Source organism: Euphorbia lathyris, chromosome 2 (assembly GCF_963576675.1).
Source record: "Euphorbia lathyris chromosome 2, ddEupLath1.1, whole genome shotgun sequence".
Lineage (NCBI taxonomy): Eukaryota > Viridiplantae > Streptophyta > Magnoliopsida > Malpighiales > Euphorbiaceae > Euphorbia > Euphorbia lathyris.
This window is the reverse complement of record NC_088911.1, coordinates 100,857,581-100,878,429: the sequence shown is the minus strand read 5'-3', so window position 1 is coordinate 100,878,429 and position 20,849 is coordinate 100,857,581. Positions and strand designations below refer to the sequence as shown.

At 35.3% G+C, this 20,849-nt stretch overlaps 1 protein-coding gene across 1 annotated transcript; it reads right to left on the bottom strand.

Annotated features, from left to right (window-relative positions):
- Positions 1 to 342: 342 nt before the first annotated feature.
- LOC136220820 (putative glycine-rich cell wall structural protein 1) lies at positions 343 to 1,034 on the bottom strand. The gene is made up of 2 exons (XM_066008626.1): positions 884 to 1,034; positions 343 to 744 (listed from the first exon to the last, which is right to left on the bottom strand). The coding sequence occupies exons 1-2, from the start codon at positions 972 to 974 to the stop codon at positions 482 to 484; spliced, it is 354 nt and encodes a 117-aa protein (XP_065864698.1). The 5' UTR covers positions 975 to 1,034; the 3' UTR covers positions 343 to 481.
- Positions 1,035 to 20,849: the final 19,815 nt, after the last annotated feature.

Below are 20,849 nucleotides of genomic sequence, written 5' to 3'. Positions count from 1 at the left end.
TTTAAGAGATTATAATTGACGTGTGTGCGAGTGACTAAAAACATTTAGGGTCCAATGAGCAAAAGATGACAAAGTTTAGGTGAATTTATGTATAAGCTTTAAATAAACAAACAAAACTGCCATTAAATATTTTTGGATTGCTTTTAATTATTTGAAACTATTGTGCTTGTGAAGAGATTAAAATTTTAACTTTTTCTTTACAGAAGGATCATAAAGTTTTTTTTTTTGGAACTAAATTTTACTTTGTTGAAACTTTTTGTTTTGTTTACATTAATTTTTATGTATTTGGTTAATTTGTTGGAAATATTAGTAATATGACATAAAATAGAAAAAAGAAGACAGTTATAACAAGTAACATAATTCATAAAGAGTACATTACATGAAGATGAAGATACATGTAGGGCAAGGTATGCATATAAAGATAATGCCCTTATTGGAATACAAAGCTTATAGGCCTACGTAACATCTCTTGCAGTTTCATCTAATTTCCGGCTTCTTGTGTTTCTCCGGCAGCAACGGGCGGGTAACGGCCGTGTCCAGGTTTATTGTAGCCACCTTTGCCCTTTCCATTCTCTCCTTTTCCTTTTCCATATTCTCCTCCTTTGCCCTTTCCATTCTCTCCTTTTCCTTTTCCATACTCTCCTCCTTTTCCTTTTCCATTTCCTCCTCCATATCCACCGTTTCCTCCGCCATATCCCTTCCCTTTCTCTGAGAAATCATCAACTTCTACTTGTCCATTCTCTTCTGCATTTTTTTAGGTAAAAAAAAAAAAAAAAAAATCAGTGTACATACTAGAAATAGATTTAACATTAAGCTACTTACGAATTAAAATGTGGAAGCTAAATCAGCTCTGCTAATTAAAAATAAAAATAAAGTTACTTACGAGCAAGCTCACGAGCTGAGACCTCAGAGGCAATGAGCAGAACAAAAGCAAATGCGAGCCCAACAATGATTAAAGTCTTTGAGATTCCCATTTTCTTAACAAGTTATAAAAGACTTACTTGGATGATTGTAGAGTGTGTTTGGGTACTCTATTTATAGTAAAACATAAGCACAAACTGTTGATTGCACTTAAAATTACTTTATCTATAAATGTAATTTTGTATATAATTTTGTCAAGTTGTATTTTACTTTTAGAATATTAGTTTCATTAATTTATAGTTTATTATTATATACCAAGTTATACATGTTTATGCAACTAAATTAATAACTGAATACTTACATATATGTGTATATATATATATAATTTATTGAGAAAATAATTTAGTTAGTTAGTAAGTTTGTGTATATGAAACTAGCGAGTCTCTCGGTTTTTAGAAACGCATTATAAAATTCTCGAGTTTTGACAAAATTAACGACTTGGTTTGAGGCTCGCCAGACACCGTTTAGGTGGATTGTCTCTCAATTAAATTTCCATGTGTACACTAAGACTCGAATTCGAGATCTCTATTTTAGGTGATTTGAGACTTTTAACCACTGCATCAAAAATTAATTTGTTTAATAATAAATAGTTGAATTTTACATTTTTTTAATGTATCATCTAATAATTAATTTTTTATTTCTAAAATTTATAGAACATTATGAAACATTGAAGTTATTTATGGTAGATAAGTAAACTTGTTATATACTATAAATGGGCTCAATACATACTCAGCCCCATATGTCCTTGCCCAACAAAATCAAGGGTCAAATACATGAATATCATAATTGAGTACAAAATTACAACTAAGTCATATCATTAAATTTAATTCTTAATATATCATTATTCTCTATATATTATGATTTTACATCATAATTTAAAAATTCTAGACTTTAATTCATAAATTATAAACACAAGAAAATATATTATAGACTTTTAATTTATAAATTCTAATCCTTAAAATATATTAAAAGTACTAATTTTACTAGTTTGACATAATCTAAAATTATGACTTGACATATTTGTAAATAGTTTTTAAAATATGAATTTCTGTGTAATTTTCCCAAAAATCAATTGCCGAACTATACTTTTAAAAAATCAATTGCCCTCCTATACTTTAATTAAATTTAGAGAATAAATAAAACTTTTTTCAAAATACATGGAATAGTTGATTTTTTTTTTTTTGAAAAAGTAAGCCCCATAATTACAGAAGATATATATATTATTCAATAGTAAATAAATTACAAGCACCATATAAAATATATTATAATGAATGTAGATTTATTATTATTCTAATTAAAATATTAAATATTATAAATTTCATTATTTATGTTTAATTAAAAATATAGTAAACTATAATGTAATTTTATTAATAATATTAGTGTCCATAATATTAGTTTTCATAGTTGTATTAATATAATAGAAAATTTATATAAATAAATAAATTAATATAATAATAAATTTATTATTTCATAGATAAAAAAAAAAAATTAAACTCAGAAACCCTATAATTCGATTTTGAAAACAAATGAATGTATAGGTATAAATCGATAGACTAATAACTTACATTGGGTAAATTTCAGTTCCATTTCACACTTTGGTGTACAACCTTCATTTTGTCTCACTAATATATACGACCTTATATGTGACCTCTCACTTTGGTGTACAGCCGGTAAAAATGACCGGTCAACGTCCGATCAACGCGCCATGTCATCAATTTTCATTCAACTCATTTAAAAAGTGGGACCCACTCCTTTGCAATTACTAAAAAACCCTTATCCTTTTATAATGACTAAAAGACCCCTATCTTCTTCCTTCTTTACAACTCCCCTCCACCATTCCCTTTCTCCCTGTAAGCTCGCCCACAATCATATGATTGCAACCACATTATTGAGTTTAAACATAAATTAGTTCACCAACATCATGATCTATCACCTTCTTCTCTTCTTAATCATATATCTAATCACCAGTTCAGACTGCCCCGTTTTCTCGTCATCTCTTCTCCATCCATCGCCCCACCAAAAACGACATCATTTTTACAAATCATCATCGACATCGTTACTGCGCCATCTCTGCAAACTATCCTCCCTCAAAATCTTATCCTCCCACCATCTCCGATCACTCTCTACAATACACAGCTCTGAATCTCAAGTTTCTGATCCGCCGGTTATACAACTTTTTAGATTCGTGTTATTTTTAGATTTTTTAGACAACTTTTCTTTTGCTTCAGCAACTGAAGATGTCTCAAACGTTAGATGAATTTTCAGGGTGAGAGAGAGAGAGAGGTTGTGGTGATGAAACTAGAACTATATTTGCAGCAAAGATTGCTTTTATCCTTGTTGAAGCAATTTTCCAAGCAACTGTAGCAATATTTGCAGCAAATGGAGCTAACCAAATAAAAATCATACCTGATTCAAACTTGAAATCAACTCTCTCCCTTTCCATAAATTTTTGTTAAAGTTGTTAAATATACATTATTATATATTTATGTGTAATGAAAGTGGATTCATCACAGTTACGGTATGTACAAATTCCATGTATGCATTTACTCAATTGTTTTTTTATCTGTTCAATTTCATCTTAACACCAAAACATAATTGGAGTCCAATCTTTTGCACTGTTAAGAATCAATTTCACTTTCAGATCATGTTAGAGAGAGAGTGGTGAGTTAGAGAGAGAGGGGTTAAGAGAGAAAGTAATTTGAAGAGTGAGAAAGAAAAGAGAGAAGAAGATGAAGATATGAAAAGACAAGGGTAAAAGAAGGAAATGATAGAAATTGATTTTTTTTATAATTTGTGGGTCCCATTTTACTAATTATTTGAATAAAAATGATGAGGTGGCGCGTTGACCATGCGTTGACCAGTCATTTTTACCGGCTGTACACCAAAGTGGGAGATCACGTATAAAGTTGTACATATTAATGAGACAAATTGAAGATTGTACACCAAAGTGTGAAATGAAACAAATGTTTACATCATTCATAAAATTTACCCAACTTACATTAGATTATTTCTAAAGGAATTTAACATCTGATATTTTATTTATTTTATAAATGAAAAATTGCACGTGAAGTAATTCAAAGTGTAAATGCATTTATTAAATTATTATTTTGTCTTTGAATTTGTAGTGGGAATGGGTCCATAAGTTGTAATAATTGTGGAGAGTAAAACTTTGCGTAGACTAGAGTGTGATTAAGTCAAAGAGAGTAAGTAGCAATTAATTTAATATCGTGATGAAGACATCTCTTAGAATTAGAATTAGATGTGGTAAATTGTTTAAACATATCCCCTCATTTTAATTCTATCTTTTTATTTCTTTAACATTCTTAACAATGATTTCCAGATCTTCAATTTTGTACTGTTAACGATTCAAATTTACTGTTTCGGAACCATTTACCTTTGGTCGCAATTCACCTTAAAAAAGAGTTCATCCAATGAAAAACAGACCGAAATCTACTTTGGAAATACATCACCACCTTAAACCACCTTATTCAAGGACATAAAAGTATTTTCACTTTCGGGTATTCCTATAAATGAAGTAACTCTCTTTCACAATTATAAAATACTTACTTTTCTTACATATCATTATTGATTTTGGCATTAGAGTTTACACCGAAGACCTGAGGTCAACCTTGCTAGAGGAAGTCATTCACGAGAAGTTGGACCGAACTTAACATTTGATGCGGTGAACGTGGAACCTACTCTGCGACCTCAAATCTTAACTAGTGAGTAAGAAAGAACTCGATGAGCTTCCCCTTAACAAAGAAAACTCAAGCTCAGCAACATGGAAGAAAAGCTATTGTCGAGCATAGGACATCAAGACCCACCTCCTTGACATAAGAACTCGAAAGATACACCCACCTCCTCGATAAACGCATGGAAGGAGACCATGTCTTATAATGAACGCGGTGTGGGGTACCAGTCAACAAACAAAAGATACTACTCGGGTACATACAATTGAGCCTGCTGCAACATTCCTTACAACTATCCAGAACTTATAGGACTTTGAAGCTAAAATGGTCACACTCCAGCTGTAGTTGCAGGAAGAAAACCAGTAGCTGTGGGATACCTCACCAAGAAAGAACCCCTTCTCCCGAGCATATGAAGAAGGAATCGAGGGACAAGTCGTGCATCCCATCATGAAACACAATTGACGCCAACCCTAAGTGTGAAGCTCATTAGAAGAAAAATGGGGATGCTAATCCACACAGTTTTGTTAACTAACTCAGATAAGCCCCTTAAAGAGGAGTCATGGGAGGTCATTTTCCAACACTTCTTAGCCAAAAGGGTCCTCGATGGGATGGTAGGCTATCAAATGTTTTTGTATATATACTCCCTTCTCGTAAAGAATCATCGATACACCATTCCCAACACATTAGAAGACCCCACATATACCTTATTATACTGTGGTGGAGGATCCGAACGAGCATTGTGCAGTTTTCATGAGCATCGTGAACCTATGCACATAGGACGACTCGATGATGTGCAAAATATTTCCCACCACTTTGCTATGGGTAGCGCAAAAGTGGTATGGGAAATCGCTACCGGGTCTATAAACTCTTTTAGGCATATGAAGGATCGACTTATTGCTCGATTCATAAGGGCAGTTAAGGCAAGCGAAACAACACTAACTTTCATGATGTTCGCCAATGGACCATATAACCACTCCATGACTACCTTATCATGTTCTATAAAATGGATTCCTTTGTTAAATCCCTAAATTTGTAAGTCTTCACCAATGCCCTACAAAAAGAACCACCGACGAGGCGTTAAGACAAATGCTACATTAATCCACCTTGATCCTTTAAGGAGTTAATGGCCATAGGTCAAAGTTTCATCAAGTATGATGATAACAAGTGAGTAGTTGACTGCGTGGAGGTTGAGATGAACAAAACTCGCAAGGACCCTCAAGAGAGCAAATGAAATCAAGTTGAGAATAAAATGATATGATCGAAACTAGTAATCCAAACTCTATGGGCCCTAAATGAAATAAGATGATATGATCCCCAACCTTTGGAGGGAACTGAATCCTTCTAGAAAGAAAGCAATATGAAGCTCAAATGGGAATGCAAGTTCTAGACGAATGGGGTGTTTGGTTGTTGTTTTTTGACCTCATGTTTGTCTTTTCACTTTGAAAATGAGAGTTTTATGTATTTGGTTAGACACCTCCTATTTGCATTTTGTAGCTGAAAAGTAGATTTTTTATAAAAGCAGGGAATCCCTGCTTATTAGAAAAGCAGCATTTTCAAACAGCAAAAGCAAACAGTAACAAGAAACAACAACAACAAATAGCAGGTAAAACAAATGGGCCCTAACTAAAAAAAATCAATATAGGAAACTGTAAATGAGTACTAAGATGTGTTTTCTTAGAGTCTCAATGACATTGAAGGTGTTCCTCTCGAGCACGTAAACCATCACCTCAATGTTGACTCGAGAAAAGAACTAGTGCATCAGAAGTGACATAATCACGCCAAAGACAAGCAATATGAGATCAATAAGGAAATAAAAAAACTTCGAGACATATGAGTTATTAGGGAAGTTTGCTACCCAAAGTTGTTAGCCAATGTGGTATTTGTAAAAAATTCTAGTGGGGCCTATCAGGCATCGTTCATTATGCCTGACGGAACTTTCTGCTACATCATGATGTCTGTTGGATTAAAAAATGCAAGGGCAACTTATCAGGAACTAGTCAACAATCTATTATTAAAACAACTAGGCAAAACTATACAGGTGTACATTGATTATATTGTGGTTATGAGTGCGTACACCGAGAACCACCCAAAAGACATTTGAGAAGCTCTTGACATTTCCAGAAAAAATCATATGAACCTTAACATATAGAAGTGTATATTAAGAATAAGAATGGAGAAATTCCTCAAATTCATGGTTTTAAAGAAGGTCATTAAGCCTAACCCTGCCAAAGTAGCGGTAGTGCTCGACTTAAGATCCGCAAGGCTTTACACGAGGTCTAAGAGCTCAATGGAAAACTTATAGCATAATGGAGATTAATCTCGTGCTTGATGATGCTACTTGCCTTTTGATGCGCCTCACGGTTGAGACTCACTAAGGGATAAGTGTACCCTGTCGTTATCAAGTAATAATCTGGACAAGTCCAAGTATCGAATCCACAGGATTTACTGCTACAAATATCAAGCTACTCAGTCGTGTGATGTTATCTAGGCTTTGGGGGGGGGGGGGGGGGTTGATTTGTTTTGTTTAAGTTAACCTACTCCTAGTTGAATTACTCTACTCCTAGCTAGTTATTTTACTCCTAATTAAGTTATTCTACTCCTAATTGATCTTTCACTAATGAAGTTACCTGAAGGAACATGGTGTGAAATGATAATAATGAGAATAGATTGTTAGGTCAATCGATTAAAAACCTAATATAAGTCACTTGTATTCAAGGCGATTAACCATACTTATCCTCCTAAAGTCCCTAGTGCGTGATTCCCTTGTAAGGCCGGAACTAGGTCTAAGGCTCAGCAATTTGGGCTTAATCAACTAAGAGGTCATCAATCTCCTAGGCTCTGACTAGGTCAGATTCAGCTCATAATATGTGCCAACTAGATTTTTGGACTTTTGAATAAGTTAAACCAATCGAATAAAGCGTAAGACAAAGATTAAACAAATAAATCACTGAACATAACAAGAGCTAAAATATTATTAAAGATGAAGAACATTGTTACGGGGATACAATTAGCCTAGGATTCATAGACTGTATCAAGGGATAAACAAAGTATAAAAAGGATGAGAAAATACCTTTCAGGGAACCTGTCTACCCTGCAGCCGACTTTCTAGGTCTTAAGGACGGACCTTGAACAATCCTCGGTGGACGGAGCTTCGAAGGTTCTTCAATGGAGGTTGAAGGAGATGGAGGAGGTGGAGAGGATTCTTCAAGGGTGAAGGCTAAGGTAAAATACAATAATGAAAGATGATTACAAATTGAAACTAAGAGTTCTATTTATAGTCGCGGTTTGGGCCCTCGTTCTGACCTAATTCATTTCCTTTTGCAGGTGGCAAGATGTGGGGTCAACCGTGGCGTCGTGGGACCAGGAATCAGTCAAAAGACTAATTACCGCAGGTCAGCTCGGCGAGCTAGACGAGCTAGCTCGGCCGAGTTGGCTACTGCCAGCTCACCGAGCTGGCCCCTAAGGGCCAGTTCGGCGTGCTTGCCTAAAAAGGCCAGTTTTTGACGAGCGACATGCCCAGACGCCCTGCGTGACTGTCGGGTGTTCCCGCGATGCGATTTTCGCTCAAACGTGTTCCTGTTTTGACCTGCACACGCACGTAAACTTCAAATGACATTAGTTCCGGGGCTAAATTGACCCACCAATCGCTTGTTTTGAGTAAAAACTCTGTTTGGTGCGACTTTTGGCGGATCAATTAGCCATAAAAGATAATCGAAAGTTAACGTACATGCTATTTTGGCTATATTTGCCTAAAAATGATCAGAAAACGAGTCTAAACCACAAAAGTAAATAGAACATATACAAATTCTAACTAACACACACAAATGCATATAAATGTGAGAATTGCTCGCTTATTAGCAAAAAGTAAACTAAAAACCGTCCTAAAACCGTACCCAAAGATAGGGTTTTTTGACCCCTATCACCTTTCTATAATGTCCTAAAAAAAGAGCACCCCTTTCAATAGGATGACAGGTTCCAATATACCTTACATGGTAGAAAGAGATTGCTACTCGACTACCACCTCCTTAATGCACCAAAAGATGATGAGGTCATCGAACTTTACCTTGCGGTGGTAGAAGAAACTGTGGAAACTATCTTGATAAGGACGAAAGGAACATATATATTTTATATTTAGCATTGGAGCCAAGTACTAAATACGGCAGAACTAAGATACCCCCTCATCGAGAAATCCTAGTTAATAATATTACACATAACTACACGCGTATGTCCCTATTTTTAGGCCCACTAACCTTCCACCATAGAAGGCAATACAAAAGCCTCAAATGTCTTGATGGGTCCCATATTAGGTAGTGTATGTGTCCCAGTTCAACCTGGATGGGTCACATGTTGTGGCTGTATCCAGTGCATGAAGGAATACTGCATAGGAAGTTACTAAGAAATCTATGGATCAAATGCATCTTTAAAGAAGAGGGGCATCAATGCCAATGTGTGGTGCATTAAGGAGTCTATGGATCACATCAAGGGGTGAATACAACAACATGGAAGACACGATTGTAAGGATTGTACTAGACAACCATGGAGAAAGATGTCATTAGGCTTGTACATGACCGTGACAATTGTCAGCTTCATGCAAATATGTACACACTCTCTTCATTAAATCTGACGGGAATCATCTCTCCATTACCATTTTACTTGTGGTGAATCAACATTATAAGTCCATTCCCAAGAAACGCAAGATAAAAAAGGTTTGTGATACTAGCCATTGACCACTTCACCAAATGGGTGGAGGCCAAGTTAGTGTCTGTGATTATAGGAAGTACGACCATAATCTTTGTTCATGATAACATCATAATACGCTACGAGATCCCCCATACTTTATTAACAAACAAAGAAAATTTGATTATGCACTTTTCGAAAAAGTATGTGCTGATCAGGGAATTCAATATCGATTTACATTTGTGGTACACCCATAAACAAATGGCCTAACCAAAGTGAAACATATAATGATCCTACGAGGGATCAAGAAGTGCCTACATGACATAGAATGGGTTTGGGAAGATCATATCAACTCAGTGCTCCTGTCTTATCCGGCTACTCCCTACTCGGCCACTAGTAGAACGCCTTTCTCCCTAGCTTACGAGGCTGAATGTATGCCTTCTTCCGAGGTCACACTCCCAACACCCAAAGTGCTCGAGTATGATATGGAAGCCAACTTTGAGGCTCTAAGTGATGCTAACGACTTCTTGGAAAGGGTTGCCTATAAATTAGCTCCCAAGAATAAAATGGCCTAACAAAATAAGCAATGATTCAGTGCTCCCCAATTCCACGTAGGTGACCTAGTCCTCTGAGCTGATATCACCTCTCAATCCCCCTTTAGAAGAGGAAAGTTAGGACAAAATTGAGAGGGACCTTATATTATCATGGAGACTTTAGAAAGGAATGCACAAAACTTGATAAAATTTTATCAATAAGAGCATGAGTTTATGTTGAAGAAAATTCTATTAAGAAAGTATAAATGCTTTCATAAGAAAACACATACAAGTCCATTTTCTCAAGAAGAAAGTACACACATCTCGAATGATAATGGCACTTGCATCGTGTTCTCAAATGAGAGCACCCACCTTTAGAATCCCACGTATCGAAAGAGAATGGCATTTGTTGTGTGGCCTTACAAAATTTGATCACCCACCTTTAAAAGCCCACTTCTCGAATGAGAATGTCACATGCGGTATGTCCTTGCAAAACACAAACATCTGTTATTCAAGGCCTATTTCTCGAGTAAGAGTGGTGCCACTGGCATATCCTCGCAAAAGCGAGCGCTCACTTTAAAGTAAAAAGGCATGAATAAAATCCAACAAATAAGAACTAAAGGAAACCAACATTATAATAATTTTTATTACTTTTGTGTCATGTGGTACACGACACGAGGAATCACTATTACAACGACATCACAAAACATGGCATTAAAAATAGAAAAGGCACTTAGCACAGGAAGCCCACGTCCAGTGGTGAAGCTCTTAGCTTAGTGGTTGAGAGTATACCTATGATTATGGAAGTCATGAGTTCGAATCACATTCGGATGGGGTGGAGTTTTTTCCTTCTTTTTAATATAAGCGCATTGTGCGTAATTTTTTTTAAAAAAAATAATAAAAAATAGGAAGCCCACTTCCACATCACTTCCCACCCCCTCATTGGTCCACAAGCGCCCATTACTCCATGTCTTCATCAGGGTCGTGAAGAACCCTAAAGTTAATAGGCCTCCCTCCATGCCTTGCACTTGTTGATATTATGACCAGTCTGATAATTATATATACATGTACGCTTTCCCTTGATGAAGTACATGGTGGCTCCAATATTGGGGGAATCCTTTTCACCATGACCTCGTGAAACGTTTCCCGAAAGGCGATGCTGCGACAACTTATCGGGTTAGTAAACTTGAGCTCATTATCATTTCAGGAGGAAGCTTGTGATGACATTTCCTGGATATCTTGTTGAGTAGATGGGGATTCCAAAGTGTTTTGTTTCAGATATGCATAGGAGAAGGCTTATGTGTAATTGTATTTAATACATGTTTGTTAATATTTTGCGGTGTTTTCAATTAGTTTAATATTTCTCTTAGTTTAGTTCATTCAAATGTAATCAAAATTTTCTACTTCCAATTTATTTTTAGAATAGGTGAATCTCTGTAAGATTACGATGTTTTATTAATTGGCATTGAGTTTTATTTTTATTAATTATTTCAATGCCTTGAAATTAATTCCTTTCATTGGATTTCATTGACTTTCACGGATTTTATGTAATGCTAAAATTGAATGAAAATGGATGAAATTTGATGTTTTAGCTCTGTTAATTTATTTGATTAACGAAGTTTTTATAAATTATTTTAAATACTTTTTCATGGGTTTTAGAGGATATCTATTTATTTATTAGCTGGATGAGAATGACGATGATGTTGATCTATTGTTTACGTCTTACTATTTGTGAGTTTTTGGACTGGATTTTTTGTTTTCAAATTGTGTATTTGAAATCGAAGCATCAATTTTTCTAGATGTCGAATTACATAGATCATTGTTTGCACGGAGAGATCGGATTTGAAAATGCTTGTTCTCGACGTTATTTATCAAGTTTTTCTGTAATTTTTGAATTTCGATATGGAAATTTTTTGAAATTGTTTTACTTATTACGCATTTATATAGTGTTTGGTATTTTAGAAAAGAAAACACATTTTAGGAATATTGATTTTAAATTTATAATATCTTACAAATAATCTTTATGTTATCGTTTTTATAGAATAAAAATATCATTTTCTGACGTTTAGGAATTTCTTTTATTTATGTATTTTTACTTTCACAAAATAAGAATAAAAAATACTCTTATATCAACTATTATTCAGAATGTTTACCGGCACCATATATATAATCCGGTAAACAATTTTTTTGGTTTTTGTTTTAAATGGAAGGTAACACTAAAATGATTAGAAAATAACAAATAGTAGCTATCAGAATTTGCTAAGTATGGAAAATATAGCACCGACACGGGCCTACCTAATTAATTTTATGAACCTCTATTATCAACTCTATAAGAATAAATCCAAATGTCTCAATACTAACTTTTTCTGTGCTGCCATCTTTGACTTTTTGTGTATTTCTCATGTGTTTTTTTTTTTTTTTATTTATTTATTAAAATTGTCTATTAAAAAAGAAAAAAATCTCTAATTTATCTAGATGCTATTCGAACCCAAAACCTTCCAAATCATATGCTCTAAAAAATAAGGACATTTGAACTCTATTTATACGCTTGAAATCGAAAATTCGTTACGTTTGTTTTATTAGTTTCTTTATATGTTTTTTTTGCTTCCTAAACAATTTTTAGTTTTTAGACTTCATCTAGACGATGCTTAGATTGTTTAGACGGTACCGTCTAAACGACAATGAACAAAAATATTTGTTATTTTTAGTATTGTTTTATTATAATTTGTTTTTGAACATTGTTGCATGGTAATTCGTGAATTATGTTTATTATTTTTACATATTTTAATTTAATTAATTTATTATCTACTTGTTTTCATCGTATGATTTAAGTTTAAAGACATTGTTCCATAGCTTTTGTTCAATTATATTACTACTTGAAAAAATTATATTTTTTTGGTTTGAATCATTCAATATTAATTTTTTCACATTTTTAGAGATATATACATGTTTTTCTATATTAAATGATTTTATATTGATATTTTTAAATCATATATAATTGATATTTTAATTAAATTTATATAACACTTTATTTCTTTTTTTTTTTTGACAGAAACAACATAACTTTTATAAAGAATTAAGTAGAATGTCTTTACACAAAGCTGAAATTAACCAAACAGGAATTGTAAACGAAATAAAACAATTAGCATTGAATGGAGCATTTCTCGCTATATCATGCGCTACTCCATTGGCTAACCTCGGAACAAAAGCCACACTAAACCCTTGGCTATAAGACAGTAAGTATCTACAATCATTGATCAACAAGCCAAAATCTGAAATATCTTCTTGTTGAGACCGCAAACTATTTGTAACCACCTGTGCATCTACCTCAAAGACAACCTTTGTAAAACGTAACGAAATAACCCACACAATACTCTCACGAAGTGCAAGTGCTTCAGCGACCTTTACATCAAGTAATCCATTTTTAATTGAACTACGCAATCTATAAAATGAACCATCACTCCCACGTAAGACTGCACCTGCTCCACATACAACTCGATCTTGAAATAAAGCTGCATCAACATTACATTTCATAAAACCAAAACTTGGAGGCTGCCATCGTACCCTATCTCGGGATAGCGAATCCGAAATAACACTGCGATTGATCGACCCGCCTTTTATCTGCAGCTGCTGCCATTCACTTAAAAAACACAGACTGCTTGTGACAGTGAATACCGGAGAGTCATGCTGCTGATTCCAAACTTGTTTATTATGTTGATTCCAGATACCCCATAACACAGCTCCTATTTTTGCAGCTATTTCCTCTCTTCCTTGACTACAGCAATCCAAGAACCAGTCAGCAACTTCATCAATTTCGCTTGACGGGGATACCATTTCCGCAGCAGCCCAACATTGTGACGCAAACCAGCAACCAGAAAAAATATGCCAATCATACTCCACATCAACTCTACAAAACGGACAGATTATAGGCACCCGTAGTCTCCTTCTAGAAAGCCGATTTCTTGTTGGCAATATTTTAGAACAGAGACGCCATAAAAACAATTTTATTTTAGGTGGAATCCTTAAATTCCATAAATATCGCCATCCATCATGAGAAATACCAGACTGACGTTGATCCTCCAACAACCTATATCCAGATTTAGCAGTATAAACACCAGAATTCGTAAATCGCCATTGAACCCGATCCTCACTTCGATTAATAGGCAAAATTAAATCACAAATTCTTCTTGCTTCATCATCAGGAAACCATTGAAAAACCTTTTCAGCATCCCATTGACAAGTACCCAATAAAAACAAATCAGCAACAGTTGCATTTGCATCAAAAAAAGGAAAACTGGGATTAATTAGCCGATAACCATTATACAACCACGGATCCTTCCAAATTCTTATACTTCTCCCATTACCAATCTTCCACCTCGTACCACTTCTAAGCAAATCACGGGCATACCACACACTTCTCTAAACATAACTTGAATTATTGTCTAGTTCAGAATTTAGGTAAGTCTCCTTAGGAAAGTATTTAGCTTGAAAAATCCTACTTACCAGAGCATGTGGTTTATGCAGAAACTTCCATCCCTGCTTTGCCAATAGTGATAAATTATATTCCCGAAGTGTACGAAAACCAACTCCTCCTTTATCCTTCTTCACACACATATGTTCCCAATCAAACCAATGTATCTTCTTGGACCCATTATCTTTCGTACCCCACCAGAATGAGTTCATTATTCGTTGTAGCTCATCAGAAAGTGATTTAGGCAACAAAAAAGTACTCATACAAAAAGTGGGTAAAGCCTGAGATACAGATTTTAGCAAAACCTCCTTACCTCCGGCCAAAAGAAATTTATAACTCCAAGAGCCAAATCTTTTCCTTAATCTCTCTTTCAAAAAATTAAAGATGGATCGTTTGGATCTACCAATTAATGAAGGTAGCCCACGATAACGAGTGGTATTTAAACATGAAAAAACATGTAACTTATCTTTAATTGCCAGTTTCATATCCTCAGCAACATTAGAGCTAAACGCAATACCAGATTTGTTAAAATTAATGGCCTGTCCTGATGCATGTTCATATGTTTGAAGAATAGCAGCTAACTCATCTGTTTCGGCAATTGATGCCTTAAAGAATAAAAAGCTATCACCGCAAAAAGCAGATGTGAAACTCTTGGCGCACCCCTAGCAACCTTGCAACCAGTTAGCCGACCTTCTCCTTCTGAATTCCTAATCATTTGTGACAAAACTTCCGCACACAAAATGAAAAGATAAGGAGATAATGGATCACCTTGTCGAAGACCTCTTCCAGGTTGAATAGGACCCACAAACATATCATTTACCGAAACAGAATAAGATACCGTTGAGACACAAAGCCTGATCCATTTAACCCATTTGTCATGGAAACCCATCTTTATCAAAACTGCATCAAGAAAACCCCAATCTACCCTGTCATAAGCTTTGCTAATATCAATTTTTAATGCTACAGTTCCATCAGACCCTTTATTCTTCCTTTTCATATAATGAAGAGCCTCAAAAGCAATTTGTACATTATCAATCAGAGACCTGCCAGGAACAAAAGCTGATTGACTATCAGAAATTATGGATGGCAAAATTTCCTTTAGTCTATTAGCCAAAACTTTTACAATTATCTTGTAAAGCACATTACACAGAGAAATAGGATGTAGATCGGTCATCTTATCCGGATTATCGCATTTCGGGATGAGTACAATAATTGTGTCACTGAGACTAGCAGGAAAAGCAAATCCCTCCAGCCATCCAATACAAGCTTGCACAATTTCCTCACCTATCACATTCCAAAAATGTTGGAAAAAACCAGGACTTAACCCATCCGGCCCAGGTGCCTTGTCTGGATTCATCTGGAACACTGCATTCTAAAATTCAGCATGTGTGAAAGGAGCCGTTAATAAATCATTCTCCCTCTCAGAAATCATGTGACTAATAACATTAACTGAAGCATAATCAAGATTCTGAGATGATAAAAATAATTTATGAAAATAATCAGACACCACATTACACAAATCTCCAGGTTCAGTCACCAACGTTCCATCCTCCTGCTGCAAACGACTACTCCGATTATATTTCTTTCGAGCCCTAACACAAGAGTGAAAAAATTTTATGTTTCGATCTCCACCCTCCAACCAAAAAACTTTAGCTCTCTGCTTCCAAAAAACTTCCTCATACTCCAACAATTCATTCAGGCGTCGCCTATTTTCAAAATATTCAGAAACTGATCTAGCATCTGTTTCATTCTGTAATCGACTCAACTTCCTCTTACACTCCACAATATGCTTATTAAATTTATGACGTAAACCTCTACCCCACTGATTCATCGATTCAGCACAAACAGCAAGCTTTTCCATTACAGAACCCCTACCACGACTCTGCCAGCCAGTTTTGACCACATAAAAAAAACCTGCTTCCTTCTCCCAGATTCTCTCATACTTGGACCCTCTTTTATGGTTGCCTTGCCTAATAAAATTTGGATTTGTAATTAATAATAATGGTTTATGATCCGAATATCCAACTTCCATTGTTTGTAAAGAATAATTGGGAAACCTATAAAACCAATCAGCCGAACCAAATGCGCGGTCCAACCTCTCCCGAATCCATAGCGGCGATCCTCGGCCTCTCTCCCAAGTATAAATACAACCACTTAGCACAAGCTCATCTAAGGAAATTTTCTGAATTGCTGCAGAAAAATTCCGAATAAGATATTGGGGAAATTCAACCCCACCGCATTTCTCCTCTTGGTGCAAAATACAGTTAAAATCACCAATTATTATCCAAGGCAAACAACTGCTTTGAGCGATAGATCGTAACAAATCCCAAGATTCACGATGTCTAGATCTATTAGCAAAACCATAAAAACCTACAACCCTCCAATCTCCAAATTGCACATCAGAAATAGTTATATCAATGTGTTGCTGTGAAAAACCATTTACCCTAACACCATTCGAAACCTGCCACAACATACACAAACCACCACTTTTTCCTTGACAACCAACCACAAAACACCCTTCAAATCTAAACTTCCTACTAATATTCTCCATCTGTCTTTGATCAACCAAAGTTTCTATAAGAAAAACCACATTTGGTTTATGGACCTTCAGGATATCTCCCAAAACTCGAACTGCCCGGGGGTTGCCCAAACCCCGATAGTTCCAAATAATACATTTCATTGTGATCGACGGACCTGAGCATCAGGCCTCGCCGAAACAAATGTAGTAGAGATTGTGTTATCCTTGTCAACCAAAGAAGATACATTCTCCATTGAAATTGCAGTTACACTACCCACCCTAGTAACATTAGGAATTGAATTCTCTTGCAGACTACACTGACACCAGCATTACAACCTTGGCGTCTTCATTTTTTCTCATTCTGGAACTCCATTACTCCTTCCTCCTCTTGTTCCATTTCCATTTCCGCAACTTTTTCCCCACTTGCCGAAATAGGACGCATTGTTAAATTTTTCCTTGATGTCTGTGCTACAACATTATCATTCATAGGAAATTTTCCTGACTGATTTTTCCTACGGCCAGTATTAACACTGCCTGATGCACCCTGCAATTGCACAAAATTATTCTTTCCTGGAAAAACTCCTTCTTCCCTATGATTTCCTGGATCTCTTAACCACCGAGCACCTAACTGATCCATTCCTCTTCTCCCAGTGGCCTTTAACCAATCGCCCCATTCACGCTTCAGTTCTATAGGATTGGTTGTGAAAAGCATATCACAAAACCGATCCATATGCCCAATCAAACCACAAAAATAACAAAAATTAGGCAATCGCTCATACCTAAAATGCACATAACATTCACTCTGCCCTTTCTTAACTTTTTTACACCTCTTCAATGGCATTCGGATATCCAAGACTACACGAATCCTCATGTACTGCTTCTTCAATCCAGATACATTATTACTATCATACTCCAGAAATCTCCCAATAAAATTGCCGAGTTGACAGCCTACCCCTTCTGACATGGCACCAAATGGCAGATCATGCACTTGTACCCAAAACCTTGCTTCAAATAACGGTACTTCCTGTGCCAATTGTGATCCTGTCCACTCATTCATAACCAACAAATGATTATCAGAAGACCATGGCCCTCCTGCAACCATTCTTTCTTTATCAACTGAATGAAAAAACTCAAACATAAACAAATTAGGCTCCAATTCCGTTATTGTCAACCCTCTGCCTGGACGCCATAGTGCAACGATACGATTCCTCATAACATTGAAATTGATTACTTTATCCGTTACAAACCGAAAGATTAGTGTTAGGTCATTTGAATGATCGGAATTAGTTTCAACGGTTGAAGTAATATCAATTCCATCTCTTTCATCCTCTGTAATCTGCAACTGCTGTAACCCTAGATCCATACCACTCAATAGTTCGCAACAAGAAAGAAGAAAGACAATGAAGAAACATTCAAAACGAAATAGCAAAACAAGATTATTTTCAAACAAACAAGAAAAACACGCTCACTCATGGAGACGAAAACTAACTCTCACAGTTTGGAGAGACACGATCTTATTTCTTAATAAATAAAAAATACAAGAATATAACTCTAATTAATTCTAAATTTTAAATAGTATAATACATATTTATTGATTTATTAATGAGATTAAATGATAAAGAAACATAAATGGATTACTAATTTACAATTTAGAATATTGATTCAATTTGGTAAGGGCATATTAAAAAATTAATTATATAAATCAACCGTTGATTAATTTTATATTCGCCAGTGGCCATATAGCTCTGGAGGTTTGATTAATTTTTCATTGTGGATTGCAACATCTTGTACAACTTCTTGGAGCAATGTGAACCCTGGCAGAAGGTATTTCAATTGCAGAAATTTTGGGGTAAGTTTATTGCAATCTATTTCTCTCTCTTTCCTTCTGTTTCCCTCGCTTTCTATCTCCGTAAAGAACACCGATTTTAGTCACTTTCCCCTTCTATTTTGAACTACTTTTCAAGAAACCGAACGCATGTAACTTTGTTGAGTGGCTTGACCCTCCAATGAACGAGAAAGCAAAGTTGATTATCCTTAAACTCTGAGAAAGCTGAATGGAATTGAAAGAGAATGTGAAACATTGAAATCAATTTAGATGGTACTTGACAGGGAAAGGGAACGAGAAACAGAAGCTGAAAGGGAATTGTAGAAGTTGTTCGGAAATGAAAGAACAAGGGATAATGCCAGAAGATATAATTGTATTTGCAAGTTTATTGTTTGTCATGAGTTGGTTTTATGGGTTGTGTGTTGTCTTAATTTAGTGAATTTGGTTTTATGGGTCGTTTTAGTTTGTTGTTATGTAGTGAAATTGGATTTGGTTAATTTGATGAGTTTGCTCTATTTATTTTGTACAAAAGTGAACACCTATTCACACAAAACAAGTCAAACTTACTTAATTCATTACAAAATGGACCCAAATAATGACCAAACTCGAAAACATCATGTGCCAAAAACTATGCATTTTACATATTCATAAACTGACAAAAAAAAATGACTAAAGTCTGCATAAAAATGGCACCCAAACTGTGGAGTTACATAATTTCTTCAAAATAAACTCCAAACTGTGCATTTTACAGATTCATAAACTGACCAAAAAAATGACCAAAGTCTGCATCAAATTGTAAGGAAAAGGGACCAAATTCTGCAGCCACTTAACTTTCCCCTAGCTGCAGATCTTTTCTTTTTGCCTTTTTTTCTCTCACTCTTTTTGTTTTAACTAGGGAATGAGGCTCAATAGGAACAAGTGATTCAATTTCAGGTCACTGATCCATACCATTTGCAGGCTCAATGAAGTGGTTGTAAACTTTCAGATATATATCCACAGAGTAACACTCAGCAAGATAATCTTCTGCACTCTAATTTTGCATCATAATGACTGAAATGGCATGACAACATGGGATGTCAGTCAGCTGCCACTCAACATGGGAATTCCATAACCATCAAGAATCTCAAACTATGGGTCGCTACATTTAAAATCACGTAACGAGTGAGAATTATAAAGTATAAAAATAAACCAAAACACAATCAGAATGCCATATTAAAAAATAAACCAAATAAGAAGAAAGCTAGGTCAAAAACCATAAACGTGAGACAACCATACATACCTCTTTCAGAGATGGTTTTCTTCCTCGTAACGCTTCAGACCTCCTCGTCAATGGTTACTTTGTACTATTCAGCAACAATTTCAACTCGGTTTCATCCTCTTTGTAGAAATATCAATTGGGCTTCATCGTTTTTGAGAGAACACAAATGAAATAATTTTGAAGTAAAGAGAGAAGGAGAGATTGTTGTAATGGACTTCGAAATGATAGAGAAAGACGGTTGGATTGGACAGGAGAGAGAGAGAGAGTGTTCGAAATGCGTACGTGTTAAAGAGGGAAAATAATTAGGATAATTAGGTGGGTCCCACTTTTTTGAGTTAGGAATGGTCAAATTGAGGTTGACCGATCATAAACTGGAAAAACGCACTTATTGTCCATCCACCCATACTTGAGGAATATTTTTAGGATAAAATATAATCCAGGTAACAAAGTATGAACTAATCTATAGTTCAGATATCATTAGTGTAATTTACTCTACTAAGTAAAGGTCGAGGAGCTTAATTAGTGGCAAGAATGGAATCAATAATGAGACCTAGTTCACTTGCTAGTAGTAGTGTTGTATTAGCACATTAATAATACTATTACAATAATATATGTCAAAGCATAAAAAGGAATCCACTCATAATCAATATTTGACATATATATAGAAAAAGCTAGCACTAAAAAAAAAAAAAATCGCGAATTACAGGCGGAAAAATCTGTGTAAGATACTAAAATCCGTCGGAAATACAACTTTCAGACGGATTACCAGCGGAAATTATCCGCCGGTAAAAGGGCCGCTGCTCCCGCACACCGATCATATTTTAAATTTGCTGGAAAATATTTTCGACCCATTTTCGGGAGATTTCCGCCGGTAATCATAAACAGCGACCGTTTCGTTCCAACGAAATTCCGCCGGTAAATTTAAATACCGACCATTTGGTTCCAGCGGAATTCCGC